Source organism: Artibeus jamaicensis, unplaced genomic scaffold (assembly GCF_021234435.1).
Source record: "Artibeus jamaicensis isolate MK-2021 breed Jamaican fruit bat unplaced genomic scaffold, CSHL_Jam_final contig_373, whole genome shotgun sequence".
Lineage (NCBI taxonomy): Eukaryota > Metazoa > Chordata > Mammalia > Chiroptera > Phyllostomidae > Artibeus > Artibeus jamaicensis.
The window spans coordinates 1672203-1692658 of NW_026521807.1; the positions used below are offsets into that span (position 1 = coordinate 1672203).

The window sequence follows — 20456 nt, forward strand, 5'->3', positions numbered from 1 at the left end:
TGGGGTGGGGAGTATGGGAAAATTTACAATAGTGTAGTAATATTTTATTCATTATTATATAATCATAAAATGAAGGTGCAAAATATAAGTATTCAGTTGGGGGCAGACAAGAGGGATCTGACCAGTTTCCTTTGGCTTTATTCCTTTATCATCATATGGGTGTTTTAGTGTTACACCCACTTATTCTTTCCTTGGGCCTCTAGGGGGAGGAAATAGGTAATAGTCGATTGACTAAAATATGGAGCAATAAATCAGAACTACTGAAATGCTACGGCTCTCCAGATAATTCTTGTGTAACATCAAACAGTAGGATCAGGTAGCAGTTGGCTGCCCATTGTATTCAACATAAATTATGACAGGTAAATGTTCGTTAAATATAGAATTGATGATACTCTAAAAGAAACTGGATATAAATCAGGTTTCACTTAATTGACGATATTCTTCTGTTGTGGAATAGAGTAATATGTCAGGTACTTGGATTTCCAGCCTCTGAAACTCACAGGCTTCTGCAATGGCTCTCAATCGAGTTGGGTATTAGTTAGTTATTGCTACATGCAAAATTCTCCCAACTCGGTGGCTTCCAACAAACATCATTTAGGAGTTCTTTCAAGCCTGGGGTGAGGTTGGAGGGCTGGCTGATCTCCACTAGCAGTTAGTTATTGCTAATTCTCTGAGGGTTTCCTGGGGCCCCTGCTCTAGGCTGGCCTTAGCTGGAGTGCCTCACCTGCAGTCGAGTTGTTCCCTTGTCATTTATCCTCCTTCAGAGACCAGCAGGCATCCCTGGGTATGTTTTTCTCATGAAAATGTCAGGAATCCAGGAAAGCAAGCATAAATACTAACATCTCTGGAGACCTAGGCTAGGAACTGATCTACTGTTGTGGCAATCACCTTACTCAACTGGCCAGATTCAAAGGTGGAGTGGAGTCTTCCTCTTTAGTGAGGGGAACCACAAAAATATGGATACAGGATGGATAAAATATTGGAGCAATTTTGTGATTTCCACAGCATCTACTAGTTATAATAAAAAACTGAAGATCACATTAGCTGTAGAATTTAATTGATTCATTGCCTAGAAGAAAACAGCTCTGTTATTGACTAGTGATACACACACACACACACACACACACACAAATTCTTTTAAACAAAATCATAAAAATTAAAGGGAAAGAGAGTAGAAAACAAAGAAAGGGGAGGAGAGGGGCAGTCAGCCAAGGCAGTGATGGCAAAAATGAGAGCATGCCGGAGCAGTATGGAAGCACCCATATACAGTGAGGAGGATATAATAACGATGTCACAGAAACGATCTAATTTAAACCATTGTTTTTAAACAGAGATTTCACATTTAAAAAATCCAGATTTCTGGCTTTTCTTGAAAGGCTCAGAAGCTGGGCAACACTGGGTGCACATTCCTACATGGTCCTGCAGTTCTCCAGAACTCAGTAGTGGCTGTTCACTGCTCTGTCCATTCACTTAGTTTACCTCCTTAGTCCCTAGAGCCATTTGTGTTTGCTTTACACAGTACTAGTTCCACTAGTTTCTGTTTCTTAGTTCAGATGGGCTTCTGGGATGTTCATTACTTACTGAACAATTATAATGGATACCCATCAGGTACCTCAAACTTAATAATCAACAAAATAAAAACTAAAGCATCCCTCCTTCCCCCATGCAACTTTCCTCCAACAGTTCCATAGGCTAGCGTTGAGGATGTGCTATGAACCAAGAAGTATGATTACAATATGAGGTACCACTAACTAAAATAAAAAATACAAAACCAAAAAATAGTGAAGGATGTCAAGTAGTACACTTCGCCGGGGCAAAAGTCTGAGACCGAGGGCCGCGTCCTAAACACGCCCACAGCACCCACCCCCACGCCCAGCAGCCGGCAGGAAGTGCGCTTGTGCACCACGAGGCCCTTCCCGCAGCCCGTCGCTTCCCTTTCTGTCTCGGGTCCCGCCTACCGCGGGCACCATCGTTTCCGGTTCAACCCAGGAGCCGCCCAAGTCGTTTCGGTTCTTGCTTCTCGGAGCCTCCCACTTCTTTAACGATCCTGCGGCTGTTTTGGTTGCTGGGGGAAGGTATTACCAATAAAGTTTTCCTGTTTCAAAGCCGGGCGGACTGGGCTGGGCCCATCCGCCTTCCCCTCGCTGGCTGTCCGCAGTTGGTCTCTGCTACACGCTAGGAGCTGTGGGGCGTCATGGTCAGGGGCCGCCGCGGCCGGGCAGGTATAAGGCCGCCTTCCGCTGCCCGTGCGCTCGTATGGCTTCTGGGGTCCCTGGCGTCCACCTCAGTCTGAGCGCAGCCTCTCCGCGCCCACGGGCCGCCACGCGCCGGACCCCATGGCCTCCGAGGCGCTGTCTCCTTCATTGTCACCCTCGCCACCCAACTCCCCCGAGCCTGAGCTGGCCCATTTGAGGAGGAAGGTGGAGAAGTTGGAACTCGAGCTGCGGAGCTGCAAGCGGCAAGTGCGGGAGATCGAGAAGCTGCTACACCACACAGAGCGTCTGTACCAGAGCGCCGAGAGCAACAACCAGGAGCTCCGCACACAGGTGCGCGGTCCGCCTCCAGCCCTGCGCCCCATCCAGTCCAAGACCAGGCCTTGGAAGCCTCTGATAGTCTTGGAAGGGCCCCCAGGCAGGCCCAGGGCTACTTTATAGAGTACCTGAAAGAAATACAAGTTCAGTACGATGGTAATTCCAAGTACATTTGGAGCAAACCTAAGTTCAGGTTAACGTGCGTGAGCAGAAGTTATGGCTGGTGTGAAATGGACTGTACTTTTAGATTGTCTTCATTCTCGCTTCTCGTTACTGCCCGTTGGCAGTAGGCACATTTACAATATTTTATTCTAGATCACTTCTGAGTTTGTTAAAGCACTGGACTTAAATCAAAATCCCATCACTAGATATGTCAACTGATGCAGATCGTCGGTTGCCCATAAAATAAGAATGCTAGTACCACACAGGTGGAGGTTAAATCACATTAATTGTGAACAAACTGTTGAGCGCTATGCATAAGGTTGGCCTTCTGGGAGGTCATCATTTTGAGTCCTTTGTGGAAGTAGGGAAGATACAACTTTGTTAGAGACACAAAGCAGCTCACTTTATTTTTGTAAGATACAGTAAGGACAAATATTTTAACGCTTCTAAAAAAAACAGTATAACACATTTTTTCCATCTCGATTTGTTTGGCAGTCACACTGTACTGGTAAATTATTTTACCATAGTAAATTATTTTAACAGCTGTGGTCTAGTCCATTGTAATATGTTGTTGGTACCTTTCCTAAAACCACATGTGTAGTCTGAACCCTAAAATATCATCATACTTATGTTTTATGATCAAATGATCTATGAAAATAATGGCTGAGTTGCAATGACTTGTGCCTTTGCTTAGAGTAATTGCCATGACTTGATACAAAATTTCAGTTTGTTTACTCAACACCTAGTTCTTGAACACCTGCAATGTATATAGACTGTGCTAGGAGTTACAAATTTAGATTGTTAAAATGTCTTGGGGGAAAGGAACAAAATATGACAACTTTAAAAAAAATCCTTTTATAATTCCCAGTTCAATCATTGCTTGTTATAGAGATCCTTTTTAAAAAAGCCTTTTTACTGATCTTTATTAAGTATTAATTTAATAGAGCTCTAACATGAAAAATTGAAATGCATAGGAGGCCTCATCTCTACTGGCGATAGCAGTTACTCCTTACTGTCTTCCTGGTGCGCCTTCCACGGTGGTGGTGGAGTTTGTGTTAACTGTCACCCAGATCACTAAAGAGTATTTTGTCTGGAGCACTAAAACGTTTGGTTGAGAATTGAAGGTGAATTGTTGGAAAACATAATATACACAGGTTTTGGAGGCAAAACAAAACAAAACACTTGTGCAAATTACTTTCTGTCTTCAGATTTCTCACATGTAAAATGGGGATTAGGAAAACTACTTTGTAAGATGGTTGTAAGAATTAAGATGTTGTCCAAACTATCAAAAATAGTGCCCAGCATGTAGCAAATACTAAATAAATGATCTACTTCACAGCAGTAGTGGTAGTTCCAGAGTTGGGACTAGGGCAAGGCCTTCAGTAGTCTAGGGTGAAAAATTTAAGGTAGCACTGGTTCTCAGGCATAGACCCTGCACTTGCAGGAAAGCTGAAACTTAGTGCTTCCTTAATTAGCTCCCTAGGTGCCTTGCTTGCTACACTTAGTTTTAGCCCTGGTTGTACTAGCAGTTCTGATAATTTATCAGATAATCTAGATAAGAGTGCACTCTTATCAGAGTGCCTAGGTAATCTGTATATAATCAGTTTTATAACCTTTTTAAGCTTTGTATCATTAAAGAAATATTAGAAGCTTGGTTTTTAGTTAGTTTTATGCCTGTAATAGATATGTCACTCGTAGATTTTGTTTAACTGAGGTGTGTTGATGAGGCTGCTCATCTGCTTACGGGTATTTCTGCACTCTGTTGCTCTGGTTTGGCAGCCAGTGAGGCACAGGGAGAATAGATGCCTCTCTGAGGCAGTCACTTCTATTTTCTTCTGCTGCAGTCATTCAGTCATTAGACTACTATTTAAAGGGAAAATGTACATTAACTTTATAATTCAATGCATGGGAATTAATGTTTTTTTTCTAATCTAAAAAGAACTGACCAAGTAAAATATTAGTATAAAAACGTTAGTTTTTAGAAATAAAGGATTCTGTTCAAAGGCCTATTAATTTAGTCAATCTGATTTTCAAAGGGGAAATTTTGAGATTTAACAAGAAAGTATAAGACTTAAGATTAAAAACATCTGGTTCTGGGCAGGTAGCTCAGTTGGTTAGAGTGTCATCCTGATGTGCTTGGGTTGTGGGTTCAATTCCTGGTCAGGGCATGCACTGGTGTCAACCAGTGGGTACATGGATGGGTGGAGCAGCATCTCTCTCTCTCTGAAATCAGTAAGTAAAAAAATAGGAACAAAATCTCCCTCTTCGAATGTGAAAGATGAAAGAAATTCAATGATGGGATTTTTGTTTTTCTGAAAAAGAAACTAGCTGTTACTGGTACTTCTTTAAAGCTTTTACCAAGAAAAAATAATTATTGTAACTTGAGAATGATGTGCATATAATTAGATTGCTATACGATTTATTTTCCCTAAAGCCTTTTTTTCTTTTAGGTAGAAGAGCTCAGTAAGATACTCTATTGTGGGAGAAACGAAGATAGTAAGAAGTCTGACGTAGAAGTACAAACAGAGAGCCACCCTCCATGGTCAATCTCAGGTATTCCCTTGATAGTGGAGATAGCCTAGCACTCACATTCAGATCATATCAACATGGAGTTTTCTTTAAATTTAAAATAGACAAACGTCTAGGTAAATGTGAGAACTGTTACAAGGTTGTCTTCTCTCCATATGATTAGGTATTTTAAGATAATCTAATTGCTCTTCTGATGCAAAAGTAGAAATGTATTGTCATTCCTATAAATATTTAGTATTGCTACTGTGTTGCCAGTGGCACATTCACTGAGTAACTTCTGTGGTGCTGTGAGCCATTTACTCTCATCTGTGGTCTTCCGTGCAACCAGGGGCATGTGTGTTCTTGTTGATGGATTCCACTTAGCATTGCGCTCGGTGCCAGGCTGTTCAGTGTGTGGCAGTGGTGAGCCTGCAATCATGACCTCATCTGTGACATTATGTTGTGAGGCAAAATAACCTAGCAAGTAAGTTTTCATAAATGAAGGTCACAAAAAATAATTTTTCCCATTAATTTTTGCCTTGTTTCATTTAGTACATAATTTAGCTAAATTGCTAAACACATCAATGACATTAATATTATATATCTGTATGATAATATAGTTTTTAAAAAGTCAGCATCATGAGAGAAATTTGACAGAAATCAATCTTTGACATGTCTCTATTCCACTGCCATTTGATATGCTATTAAAGTGTGTGGTTAGCAATTGTTCATATTTGCTAGGGTTTCTTTTCACAGAATATAACTTATCTACTTGTTTTCTTTTTTTTTTAGTTTTGCTGTGGAAAATCCAAATCCGCTTACCTTTTTTTTTTTTTTAGCTGGACAGCTAGGGTTCTTAAAGTAACATTAGAATCAAAGATAAAAGTATTTGTAGATTTGCCTGATTGTTAATTTTAGTCTGTTAAAATTGTACAGTTGTAAATGTATGGTTTGTTTGCATTGTGTGCTGTTTTGTATTCACTACCAATTTTTTAGAATGAAGTTTTTTTAATATATACACACACACACTATTCTAATATGTATCACAATTTGTTTTTGCTATAGATTATTATTATCAGGCATACTATAAGGATATTAGTCTTCCAGATAAAGAGACAGAACTCTCAGTTCAGCAAGATCAGGATATTGAAGCCTCTACTTATAATTCTAAAGACCAGTCACAAATAGAAAATGATGCTTATGCTGGTACTGATGTAGCGGAAAAGTTTGAATGTGGACAAGAGGACCGTTTTGCCTTAAATTCACAGGTAATAAAATGTTTAACATGATACTCGTGATGCCGAAGAACTTGTCCTTCGTTGTTATTATTATGCAAATTGACTCACTTGGTCTATCACAACATATACAAAGGTTGTAAATATTCTGTATATAATTACGCAGAATATTACATTTTTAGAGAATAAAAAATGAGAATGACTTGTTCATATATTTGTTTCCTACTTTGTTGTATTCTAAAAACTTAGGATATATGCAAACTAAAATAAAATTTGTCAGGATATTTCGACTCAACCAGAACATTTTGTACTACCGCCACAGTAACCTCGTTCACAACAAAAAATTTTTCACACTTCCTTTATGTCATATATCCTGCTATTGTTCAAATTTCCCTGAATGTTTTACAGATTTTTTTCTGTAGCTTGTTTTTTATTTTATTTTATTATTTTTTATTTATTTTTTTAAAAAATTTATCTTTAGAGAGGAAGGGAAGGAGAGAAGGAGAGAAACATCAATGTGTGGTTGCCTCTCATGAGTCCTCTGCTGGGAATTGGCCTGCAACCCAGGCATATGCTCCGACTGGGAATCGAACAGCGATCGTGTGGTTCGCAGGCCAGCGCTCAATCCACTGAGCCACGCCAGCCAGGGCTATAGCTTGTTTAACCAGGATCCCAGGGAGGTTCATACAGTGCAACTGCTGATGCAGTAAACCTCACATACCCCATAGCTTCCTCCTCCATCTCTTAAAATGTTTTTTCCCTCTGGCCCTGTGATTATGGAAGAATCTAGATCATTTGTCTTAAAGAATGCTTCAGAGTCTGTATTGTGGGGATTACTTCCCTGTGGTAGCGTTTGTTTGTGAGTAATGGTCTCTCACTGTCTTCTAGTGTCTTCAAAACTGGGTCACAATTGAATTAACTGATGTACTGGTAAATACTTTTCGAAGTCGAGCAAACTGTAATTGATGGTCATTTTTTTCATTGCAGAAATTGAAGTCATTATTTAAAATAGCTTTTAAGTCTAGTTATTTTAAATTTGGCTAACTTTTAAGTTGATATAAGCACATTTTGTCTCACCTGACATGAATATCTTACCTAGGAGCCAGCCTCTGTTTTAGCAACAGAAGATCCATCTTTGGAAGGTTCATCTTTAGCTGAAAGTTTGAGAGCTGCAGCAGAAGCTGCTGTATCACAGACTGGATTTAGTTATGATGAGAATACCGGACTGTATTTTGACCACAGCACTGGTTTTTATTATGATTCTGTAAGTATCTGAGACCTCTTAATACTGTAATTATATACTTCAATGCTTGATACCTAATATTAAACCTTAAGCTGAACTAAGAAAAGCAAGAAGCTGCATTTAAAAATTGTTTGATGCAAAGGTGTTGGACGAGTAAAGAATTACAAAATAGCTTATGATATTACACTTCTAGGTTTATAGTTAAATAAATTAACTGTGATTATAAATTAATATTTTAGAGAGGTCTGATAACCTTTATTTCTAAAGAAACATACAGAATGTAGGAGCATTTATTGATAAAACCATACAGTTAACAATATTGTAAAATTTTTGAGAATCTGAACTTTTTTAATGAGAATTTATAAAGAAGTGACATTGTTAATTCTGGGCTTGGGGTGAGATTTATTTTGTTTCTAATGATATATAATACAGTGTGTTGGCTGTTGAAGTCTGGTACTTAATTGGATTTTTAAAAAAGATTTTATTTCTTGCTTTAGAGAGAGGATAGGGGAGGGAGAAAGAGAGGAGAAAAACATAAATGTGTGGTTGACTCTCAAGTGGCCCCCACTGGGGACCTGGCCTGCAACCAAGGCATGTGCCCTGACTGGGAATTGAACCAATGACCCTTTGGTTCCCAGCCCATGCTCAATCCACCAAGCTATGCCAGCCAGGCTTAACTGGATTTTTAATCAGGGTTTGACGTCAATGATGATGGAACTCACATCCCCATGTATCTCATCCTTGATGATCTACACATGTGATCTGATCCTCAGGAATTATAGAATGTAGTGCCCAGAAGTGGGCCAGATGCTCAAGATTCCAGTTCCTGGAAGTATTGTTAACTAACCTAGGGGACATAATGATAATGCTAAGTATCTTAGATAGGGATTTTGTATACATACTTTGTAAATCCTCTGTAAAGAGAGGGTTTTCTTTCATAGGAGTATGCTAATTGACAATGCTGGTTAATACCCAGAAAATCCAAATCTGCTTACCTTTTTTTTTTTACATTAATCTTAAATTAATCTTACATTAATTTAAGGTTAATATAAATTAATCTTACATTGCATCTGCTTACATTAATCTTAAATTAATGTTTAGCCTTGGCCAGTGCAGCTCAGTAGGTTGGAGCATTGTCTCGTAAACGAGGGGTTGAGGGTTGATTCCGGGCAGGGCACATACCTAGGTCGTGGGTTTGATCCCATGGTTCAGGCATGAAAAGTCCTTGGTGCAGGTGCATCTAGGAGGCAACTAACCCATGTTTCTCTCTCGAATCCATGTTTCTCTCTCTCCCTTTCTCCTCTGAAAGCAATGAAAAAATGTCCTTGGGTGAGAATTAAAAAACATTATTTAAACTCTTATTACTAAAGAGAGTAGCTTCCTGACTTGGTTTCTAGGAAAATACAGAGTTTCTGAGTATGTGGCATTAGTTTCTGCCATTCTTCTACCTTCCATTCTGTATCTTTCCTCCTGACATCTGTTCTCTACATGGTTGGTTATATTCTGTAGGTTATATTCTCAGTTAAATTAGGGACTCCATTGTTTTGCTAGTTTTCATCGTCTTTTAACTATTTTTACTAATGTAAAAATATTTTTGAAAATGTCTATTTTGGACTGAAGGACTTAAGAGATTAAAAGGTTTGAGTTATAAATGTTCTGTTATTACTTGAAATAAAGATTTGAATATGTCCATTCCATTTTTTAATAAAGCAAAATATAGAATTCAAAATATTTTTGTAAGAGATTTTCAAAGTGAATTAAAGACAATAGAGTGTAGTAATAGTATCAACAGTGAGAAAAATAAATTATTCTTTTCTAGGAATTTTTAGTTTAATATTAGTACATCATAAGATGTTTCTAGGTCTGATGTGCATGGATTTATGCTAAAAAAGAAAATATAGACTTTCAGATAAATTTTGGTTATAGATATTGGCCAGTATCTAAAAAATACAGATGATTACATAACTTTATCTTTTTAGTTTTTATCCATATTTGCCAAAGTTATTTTTGGGTGGGTGCTTTACTTGTAAGTCGTTTTTAGTTTCTTACTGTAGAATTAATTAAGTGAAGATCATTTTTAAAAATTCTCAGCCCAGGCATTTTTTTCATTGTTTTTAGAGACGGGGGAGTGAGAGAGGGAAACATCAGCTGGCTGCCTCCTGTGTGCACCCAGACCAGGCACTGTAGGCACCCGGTCTGGCGACTGGACCTGCAACCCCTCTGGTACAGGACCACACCCCCACCACTGTGCCACACTGGCCAGGGCACAAGATGATGATTTTTTAAAAACCAATATCTTTGTATGGAATGTTATGGTTTAATATTTATGGATTTAAATTTTATTTCCAAATTTTTTCAGGACTTTTAGTCATGAACATTAAAAGGCAAATCTTTGTTTTATGACATTGAGAGAATGGTTCAGAATTTATATTACCAAATTATTACTGTGTAATCTTAAGGATAATAAGTCTGGAATTGCTTTCAAATGCTCAGCTTTTTCTGATGCTTACCTTAGTTTCATAACTTCTAAAAGGTTTCTTGTTATAATTTTTTATTGACATATTAAGTTGAACCATATGGAATTGCTATCTTTGCAAGTTAAAAAATGATCAAATGTTGGCAATTTTGTGGTTCAATTTAATATTTAAATGTACTTATTTTTGCCTTAGGAAAATTAGAGCAGATAGTGAATGGTAAAGTATTTTGAAAAATTACAAGTATTTTTCACTCTGATACTCTTATTTACTATTTTCAGAAAATACTGTAGTTCTTACAAAGTAAACATTTACTATATTTGAATGTTTGAGATTCTCATAGTTTATTTTTCTGTTTTATTTTACATAAATAGTACTTATTGTTTTCTCACCTTTAAAAGGAAAATCAACTATATTACGATCCTTCCACTGGAATTTATTACTACTGTGATGTGGAAAGTGGTCGCTATCAGTTTCATTCTCGAGTAGATCTGCAACCTTATCAGACTTCTGGCACAAAACAAAGTAAAGATAAAAAACTGAAGAAGAAAAGAAAGGATCCAGATTCTTCTACAACAAATGAGGAAAAGGTATTGTCTTCACAATTTTTAAAATTTTCATAATGGTGATATAATTTTGCCAAAATTTTTGATGAAATTGAAAATCATTCAGTAACTCTGTATTACAAACATATCTATCCATCAAGATAATAAGGAATCAGAATCTGTTCACCAAGGAGCATTTAATGGGTCTGGAACACAATTTCTCAGTCACTGGAAGTAAAAGGAATTTCTTAAAAGTTTGAAGGAGGGAGATTTAGGGCACATAAAAATACCCTTGTTTACATAATTTGGAAGAAATTTCAGACCCTTAGTTGATTAAGTCGATGCTGGTGCACAGGTTGCAATGAAAGGAAACAGTCGTGTGGAGGCGATGCCTCACCTGTCAGGTTAGCAAACGTTTAGAAAGTCCGTCTGGCAGTCATAGAGCAGATATGGCTTTTAGGAGTGTGAGTTCCTGTCTTTTTGGAAAATAGATTGGATGTTTGTATCAATAACTAAAAATGTTGGTAATTTTCCACTAGAAAATCTCATTTCTGTTTTATTTTTTAAACCTAAAGAAAGAAAAATGTCTTTGTTTGTTATGTAGCAATATTTATAAGAACAGAAAAAAAATTAAAAGTTCAAATGGCTCACACGGTATTGGTTAAAAAATTATAGTAATTTTAGTTGAAAAACTATTATCTATGTCTTAAAATGGTAGTTATGAAAAAATGAGGGGAATTTTAGCAGCAGTTATACAGGGTTAAATTGAAAGAAGAAAACAGTTAAAAAGTTATTACTGCTCTTATTTCTGCTCACTGCACAGATTAATGGTTTATAGACAGGAAAGGAGGCTTATTTGTTGTACTGGCATTTTGCAAATTGTGGCAGCTATTTGATACTTCACTCTTAAATTTTTATCTCATGCTTTTTTCTTCTTAACCAAATACAAAAAATTTTTTAAAAGCCCAAGTTCAAATATGGAATTGGGATTCCCTTGAATTTGTTCTCTGTTCTCTATTTGATTTGTTTCTATTTCTCTACTATTCTCACTGACAGCACCAAGAAATAGAAGAGTATGTGGCTAAAATACTAAAAATGATTTTTCTCTTTGCTTTCAAGAACTATTTTAATGACTCTTACCTGTTACTGGTGCTTGAACTGTTTGAGAGGATAGGCTGTAAAAGTATTTTCCCAAGCAGTAAGACAACTTAAAAGGGACATCAAAAAGCCTTTCCTGACAAACTAGAGAATGTAGTTTCAAAGCATTCAGTGAGATTTTGGTTCAGTTAGTGCCTATAACTGGTTCTCTTTACCATCATTCTTCAAAAATATGTGAACTCTAGGACAGAGACTTAAGAAAAAGTCTTGATAGAATTTTGAGAATTCCTTGAAGATCCTAAAAGGTAGTTGTGAAGCATGGGGGACCAGTTAAGACCCCCTCACCATTTATTTATTTATTTATAAATATTTTATTGATTATCCTATTACAGTTGTCCCATTTCCCTCCCTTGATTCTCCTCCACCCTGCACACCCTCTCCCACCCATATTCTCCCCCCTTTAGTTCATGTCAATGTGTCTTAAGTTCTTTAGCTTTTACATTTCCCATACTATTCTTGCCCTCCCCCGTCTATTTTCTGCCTGACATCTATGCTACTTATTCTCTGTACCTTTCCCCCTCCCTTCCTCCCACTCTCCTGTTGCTAACCCTCCATGTGATCTCCATTTCTGTGGTTCTGTTCCTGTTCTAATTGTTTCCTTAGTTTGTTTTTATTTTAGGTGTTGTTAATAATTGTGAGTTTGCTATCATTTTACTATACATGTTTTTTATCTTCTTTTTCTTAGGTAAGTCCCTTTAACATTTCATAAAATAAGGGCTTGATAATGATGAACTCCTTTAACTTGACCTTATCTGAGAAGTGCTTTATCTGCCCTTCCATTCTAAATGAAAGCTTTGCTGGATAGAGCAATCTTGGATGTAGGTCCTTGCCTTTCATGACTTGGAATACTTCTTTCCAGCCCCTTCTTGCCTGCAAGGTCTCTTGAGAAATTAGCCGACAGTCTGATGGGAACTCCTTTGTAGGTGACTGTCTTCTTATCTCTTGCTGCTTCTAGGATTCTCTCCTTCATTTTAATTTTGGGTAATGTAATTATGATGTGCCTTGATATGTTCCTCCTTGGGTCCAACTTTTTTGGGACTCTCTGAGCTTCCTGTACTTCCTGGAAATTTATTTCCTTTGCCAGATTGGGGAAGTTCTCCTTTTATTATTTGTTCAAATAAGTTTTCCACTGGTTGTGCTTCCTCTTCCCCTTCTAGTACCCCTATAATTTAGATGTTGGAGCGTTTAAAGATGTCCTGGAGGTTCCTAAGCCTCTCTTCACTTTTTTGAATTCTTATTTCTTCATTCTGTTGTGGATGAATGTTTCTTCTTTCTGGTCCACTCCATTGATTCGAATCCCAGTTTCCTTCCCATCACTACTGGTTTCCTGTGTATTTCCCTTCATTTCACTTAGTGTAGCCTTCATTTGTTCATCTAATTTGTGACTAAAATCAACTAGTTCTGTGAGCATCCTGATGACTAGTGTTTTGAACTGTGCATTCGATAGGTTGGCTATCTCTTGGTCGCTTAGAAGTATTGGCTCTGGGGCTTTGAGCTGTTCTTCTGCTTGAGCCATAATGTTTTGGTCTGTTTGCACCTGTTACATATGAGGGGTAGAGCCTTAGGTGTTCACCAGGGTAGGGTGACCCAAGTGGTTGGGTTGTGACACTGTATGTGGGGGCAGGGTCTGAGAGGGAACAGTGGCACTTCGCTCCGCTCTCTGTTGCACCTCAGTCCCTTCTGCCACTCCCCGCAAGCAAACTGGGCCCTTCTGGTGCTGATTCCTGGGTAGGTGGGCTTGTGTATGTTCTAGGACCCTGTGGGTCTCTCCAAGGAACTCTCCTGTGAGGCTGGGAGTCTCTTCCTGTGCCTCAACCCCCCAGAGGTATTTTCAGTCAGTGTTTTGAGGCTTTGTTTCCTGGCGCTAGGACCCTGGGTTGCACGATCTGTCTTGCTTCTATTATCTGCGCAGGAACGTGGGACTCCTCCCCGGTACTGCCTTGGGCACCTGGGCTGCCTTGTGTGCCAGTGTCACTGCCTCCTGTGCCCTGACCCTTCTCCACTAGGCCACCCAACTCCGCCCTGCGTACTGGACTGGATGAATGTGTCTATTTTAACTCCTTGGTTGTCGGAATTCCATACAGTTCAATTTTCTCTCAGTTTTGATTGTTATTTTGTTTCTAAATTGTTGTTGTCCTTATTTTGGTTGTTCGAGGAGGCTTGGTATGTCTACCATGCCTCCATCTTGGCTGGAAGTCCTATTTATTTTTTAAAAATAATCTATTTATTCATTTTTAGAGAGGGAGAAGAGAAGGAGAAAACGGGAGAGAAATATCAATGTGTGGTTGCTTCTCAAGTACCCTGTACTAGAGACCTGGCCAGTAACCAAGGCATGTGCCCCAACTGGGAATCGAACTGGCAACCCTTTGGTTTGCAGCTCACTCTCAATCCACTGAGATACACCAGCCAGGGCTTTTTCTTTATTTTTAAAGATACTCTTGAGGTTCATTGTTTGTAGGTAGAGGGTCTGGGGAAAGAAGAGAGTAGATTGAGGAGAATGGAGTAAATAACACAAATATGCATAAATGCCTCAAATCCCTACTTATGGGCCCCTTTGTTATCTCTTAACAACTATTTAACATTCTGACAAATTCAGGGTTTTTTTTTAAAGATTTTATTTGTTTGTTAGAGAGAGGGGAAGGGAAGGAGAAAGAGAGGGAGAGAAACAGCAATGTGTGGTTGCCTGTCATAAGCCCCCCACCAGGGACCTGGCCTGCAACCCAGGTATGTTCCCTGACTAGGAATTGAACCTGCAACCTTTTGGTTTGCAGGCCTGCACTCAATCCACTGAGCTACACCAGCCAGGTGACAAATAGTTTTTAAAAAGTAGCACCTCTGGCAATTTCATTCATTTTTTTCTTGATTGTGTTGCCTTGTAAGCAGTAATAATGAAATACACAAAATTAGGAACTGCTTTCTTTAAAGTATATATATGAGATCTGTGCATAAATAGTCCAGCCAATTTTTATATAACCAGAATGGTTTGTGCGACATGGATGTAACCTGGCAGCCAAGGAGAGTGGACTGGAACGCATGTGTGTGAACAATGACAACTTCACTGTACTAGTCATTGGGGGCGGTAGTTGCCATTGAGTGAGCATGTGTACTGTGTGGCTGTCGCATTCAAAATGACTGAGCAAGGAGAGCAATGAATCTGCATCAAATTTTGCATTAAGCTTGAACATTTCTCTTGGGAAACTATTGGGATGAATCAGAAGGCTGCAGCTATGGGCAGGTGGTCATTGGCAGCTTCATCACAACAACGCACCCACTCATACGTTATATCTGGTGCAGCGTTTTCTGATGAAACATCAAATTATCTAGGTGACTCATTCCCCATCCCCTACAGCCCAGATTTGGCACCCTGCAACTTGTGGCTTTTCCCAAAACTAAAATCACCTTTGAAAGGGAAGAAATTTCAGACTGTTGATGAGATTCAGGAAAATACAACAGGATAGCTGATGGTGATTAGGAGAATTGTGTGAGGTCCCAAGGTGCCTACTTTGAAGGGGGGGCTGAGACGTTGCTGTCTTGTGTACGGTGTTTCCTGTGTCTTGTATTTTCTTCAATATATGTCTTTATTTTTTATATTGCATGGCTGGATGCTTTCTGGACAGACCTCATAGATAGGGAAACTTATTGCTATACTTCACAGTGGCCTCTAAAGTTCTTAGTTGTTCAACTCCTTGCTCTTGTTCTTGTCCCTGTCCTTGGTGAGTTTATGCTGCTAGAAGTGTATATAGTTCATCATACTGAGTGTAGCCAGTCTCCAAATTGAATTTATGCTGCTGTTAAAAGTATGGATTTAAGATACTTTAATATTTTATAAAATAATAGAAGAACATATGAATTCACTTTATCAAGTGGCTGCAAGGTAGAAAGAAAATTAAGTGTTTTGCAAACCAAAGAAAAAAGGGGACAATAACTCTGCTTCTTCTATGCTTAAAATAATAGATGTGCTCAGATATCAGAAGATATCCCCAATATAATTGTATAATCAACAAAAGGCTTATGCCAGGCAAGTTCAAATTTTGGAATAAAAGAGATGTAACTGATTCACCTGTACTTTGAACTGTTGTGTATAATCAAACCAACTTATAAAGTGCTAAATTTCAGCAAAACTACTGTTCTACTACATTAGGTACATTTGGATCTTTAGATCTCTGCTGTAATGAAAGCCAGTACTGTATTTTATGTGTTGACTTAATAATTGGTTTAAAGTTCAAGACAAAATTTAGGTTAGATAGTCTCCAGGCCTTCACTGTCCAGTAAGGTGCTGAGCCCTGGGAGTGTAGATTGACCATAATTCAGATGTGTTGAAGTGTAAGTAACACTCAGTTTTGAAGGCAGTACCAAAAATTCATGTAAAATATTTCATCGGTAGTTTTTATATTGATATTAATATATGTTAAACGATAATATTTTGTAAATACTAAGTTAGATCAAATAATAAAATGAATTTCACTTTCTTCTTTTTAACTTATTTTAATGTGCCTATTAGAAAATTTTAAATTATAAATACAGTTTGCATCATTTTTTTATTAGACAGCATTGGTCCAAGCAATATGTGATGAGGGTCTGGACTGGGACAGTTAGGGCATTGAAAATAGGTAAAGAGAGAATTGGGATAAATTGTAAACATAGTCTGTATGGCTTGGTAATTGATGTGGTGGTTAAGGGGATGTCAAATATAAGATTTTTGATTTGGATGCTAAGTAGATGGTGATGTGTTTACCGAAGAAAGGTAACATGAGCAGAAGAGGGGCTAAGATAATAGCTATTGTTACTTCTTTGCACGTATATCTTCACTAACATTTCGTTGTAACATTTAATATTATGGGATGGTCATGTTTAAAATTATCCTCCCTACCCACCTTTCCCCAGGATTTGAATCCAGAAGATCAAAAAGCAGCCAGTATTGAACATATAAACTACAGTGAGGGAGAAGATTGTGCAAATGTGAAAAAGAAGTCCAAAATAGACATTGGTAACAAAAATAGTTCCCCCAAGTTCACTGTCCCAGTGACTGGAAAGTCTATAGAATCTCCTCTTAATGAAAACATTTATAATTTGACTTCATTTAAAGATGAGAAAACCATAGAGACTGATAGCGAGCCAGAAGAAGGTGAAATTACAGACTCTCAGACTGAGGATGATTATGAAGAAGACACTTCCAGTGAAGATAATGTAACTGCAGAAGATACTGAGGATGAAGGTGAGTAAATAACCATTATTTAATTTTACATAAATGTCCCAGTTTGGTCATTGTAAACAGAGCAACACAATTAGCATAGACTTCCAGCCAAGATGGAGGTGTAGATAGACACATTGTGTCTCCTCACACAACCAAAATAAGGATAACAACAATTTAGAAGCAAAAAACAACCAGTACCAACAGAAAATTGAACTGTATAGAAGTCCAACAACCAAGGAATTAAAGTAGCCATATTCATTCAGATTCGTAAGAGGGGCAGAGTCAGGCAGCAGGGTGGAGAGGGGTTGCTGCAAAGTGGTGGCTGATAGACCCCATGCTTATCAGCTGGCGGACCCAGCAAGGCAGCTGATTATGGAGGGGTGTGGTGCACAAGGCGGCTGGTGGACCAGGTAGTCCCACTTTTGTGCACAGATAAACCAGCTGAAACTGGGGAGTGAGACAGACCATGCAACCCAGGGTCCCATCTTGGGGAACTAAAGCCTCAAAACATTGATTGAAAACATCTGTGGGGGTTGAGGTGCCAGGAGAGACTCCCAGCCTCACAGGAAAGTTCGTTGGAGAGACCCACAGGGTGCTAGAATGTACACAAGCTCACCCACACAGGAATCAGCACCAGAAGGTCCCAGTTTGCTTGGGGGATGTGGGGGTAGTGACTGAAATCTGGCAGAGAGCAGAGCAAGCACCATTGTTCCCTCTTGGACCCTGCCCCCACATACAATGTCACAAAACCCAGCAACTGGGCTGCCCCACCCTGGTGAACTCCTAAGGCTCCGCCCTTCACTACATAACAGGCATAACCAGACCCAAAAAAAAAAAAAAAATGGCCCAAGTGAAAGAACAGATCAAAGCTCCAGAACAAATACAACTATAGAATGAAGAGATAGCGAACCTATCAGATGCACAGTTCAAAACACTTGTGATCAGGATGCTCACAGAATTGCTTGAACTTGGTTACAAATTAGATGAAAAAATGAAGGCTATGCTAAGTGAAATAAAGGAAAATGTGCAGGGAGCCAATAGTGATGGGAAGGAAACGGACTCAAATCAGTGGAGTGGACCAGAAGGAAGAAAGAAAGAACCGAACAGAAAAGAATGAAGAAACAAGAATTCGAAAAATTGAGGAGAGGCTTAGGAACCTCCAGGACATCTTTAAACGCTCCAACATCAGAATTACAGGGATACTAGAAGGGGAAGAGGTAGAGCAACAAGTGGACAACTTATTTGAACAAATAATAAAGAAGAACTTCCCCAATCTGGCAAAGGAAATAGACTTCCAGGAAGTACAGGAAGCTCAGAGAGTCCCAAAGAAGTTGGACCCAAGGAGGAACACACCAAGGCACATCATAAGTACATTAGCCAAGATGAAAATGAAGGAGAGAATCTTAGAAGCAGCAAGAGCTAAGGGGACAGTCACCTACAAAGGAGTCCCCATCAGACTGTCAGCAGATTTCTCAAAAGAGACCTTGCAGGCAAGAAGGGGCTGGAAAGAAGTATTCCAAATCATGAAAACCAAAGATCTACATCCAAGATTGCTCTATCCAGCAAAGCTTTCATTTAGAATAAAAGGGCAGATAAAGTACTTCCCAGATAAGGTCAAGTTAAAGGAGTTCATCATCACCAAGCCCTTATTTTATGAAATATTAAAGGGACTTACCTAAGAAAAAGAAGATAAAAAATATGAACAGTAAAATGACAGCAAACTCAAAATTATTAACAATCACACCTAAAATAACAAAAACAGACTAAGCAAACTATTAGAACAAGGACAGAACCACAGAAATGGAGATCACATGGAGGGTTAGCAACAGGGGAGTGGGAGGAGGGGAGAGGGGGAAAGGTACAGAGAATACGTAGCATAGATGGTAGGTAGAAAATAGACATGGTTAGGGCAAGAGTAGTGTGGGAAATGTAGAAGCTAAAGAACTTATGACACATGGACAGGAACTAAAGGGGGAGAATGTGGGTGGGGGGGTGCAGGGTGGAGGATAAGTGAAGGGGGGAAATGAGACAACTGTAATAACAAAGTCAACAAAATATATTTTAAAAAAATGGTAGTGTAATGTGTCTGCCAAAAAAGGAAACTGATTGTTTGAATTACATCATTAAAAGTTAGGTGGGCTACCACTGTTTTTTCTTAGGGAGTAAAATGTGAATAAATGACTAACGCTTGGACCTTAATGTTTCATTGCTTTGAATGGTCTATGCAGTAGAATAGAAAAGTAAGTTACATATGCCTGATCCTAAAGTAAGTATTAAGTCTTAATTGAGAGGGATAGAGCAAATTGACTTTAAAAAGTGTAGTCTATCAATTCAGCTATGTATTATGATAAATTGTATGTGTGTGTGTGTCTGTTTTACTTCAGGATATGGAGATATACTTTAACACCCAGGCTTTCATGTTAGGGTATATGAGCTTATTTTGTTCTTAATAGAATTTCTTATATTTTTAAAAAGGGTAGACTTAAATGTTCTAACTTAATATTAAAATGCTCATTTGTGATATTTTCAAATTGCAAGACATTAAAAGAGAGAGATGATTATTTTATAATTGTGATATGTGCTGACTTTGCTGAATACCTGTAAATTGGTAAGTGTTAAGCTTTACTAATCGTGCATATAGCAGGATTTAAGAAGGTTGTTTAAAACAGAATTAAGCCTTTTGATCAATACATTTTTATTTCATGGATGCCTACTACTTTCCCTAGACATTTCTCATTTTTTTTTTCATAGCATTTGAATTAACATTTACCCACTTGTTTTCCTTGGCAGATGAAGAGAAAATTTGGCCCCCTTGTATCAGAGTAATTGTTATTAGATCACCAGTGTTGCAGACAGGATCTCTTTTTATTATTACAGCTGTAAACCCTGCTACAATTGGAAGGTAAAATGTTTAATGTCATTATATGTGTATATTTGTCTTATTCTAGTGGAGCACACATTTCCTGACCATTATCTTGAAATGTGTATGGTACTTGTTATTCAAGCACTTATACATGGTACTCAGAAAACATTATTGACACTTATGTCATGTGCTTCTGGAAATCAGTCAAGGGTTTAACTTCATGGTCCCAAAAGGGGACTGCCTATGTAAAGGGATAAAATCTCGGCAATACCCTTCCCAGAGATTTTGTCATTTTCTTACCTTTTGTACAGCCTGTTTTAGATCAAAATTACTTACCTAAACCCAGTACTGGCTTCCTTTTCTGCTTCTTTTCCTTTCCCCTTTGTAGCTCAGAGCCAGCTTGCTAGAGAGATAGGTTTTAATTGTGAGTAGGATAATTCCTTTTCTTAACTGGGAAGATAATCTATCCTTAATTCAGATTTTATGCAATATCTTAATTTTAAATTTTTGGAGGACTGTGTGCTCCCTTTATATGTTGTTGTA

General features: G+C 38.3%; 1 protein-coding gene across 4 annotated transcripts in view; it reads left to right on the forward strand.

Moving 5' to 3' along the window:
* Positions 1–1984: 1984 nt before the first annotated feature.
* AGGF1 (angiogenic factor with G-patch and FHA domains 1) overlaps positions 1985–20456 on the forward strand; it is a 73545-nt gene continuing 55073 nt past the window's right edge. For 3 of the 4 annotated variants that reach the window (XM_053664438.1, XM_053664439.1, XM_053664437.1), the window contains exons 1-7: positions 1985–2546; positions 5144–5246; positions 6267–6469; positions 7536–7700; positions 10555–10743; positions 16741–17071; positions 19841–19952. In XM_053664438.1, the coding sequence (XP_053520413.1) occupies positions 2337–2546; positions 5144–5246; positions 6267–6469; positions 7536–7700; positions 10555–10743; positions 16741–17071; positions 19841–19952 (1313 nt within the window). In that variant the 5' untranslated portion in view covers positions 1985–2336. The remainder of the gene's footprint in view (positions 2547–5143; positions 5247–6266; positions 6470–7535; positions 7701–10554; positions 10744–16740; positions 17072–19840; positions 19953–20456) is intronic. The other variant, XM_053664440.1, reaches the window with a different exon arrangement.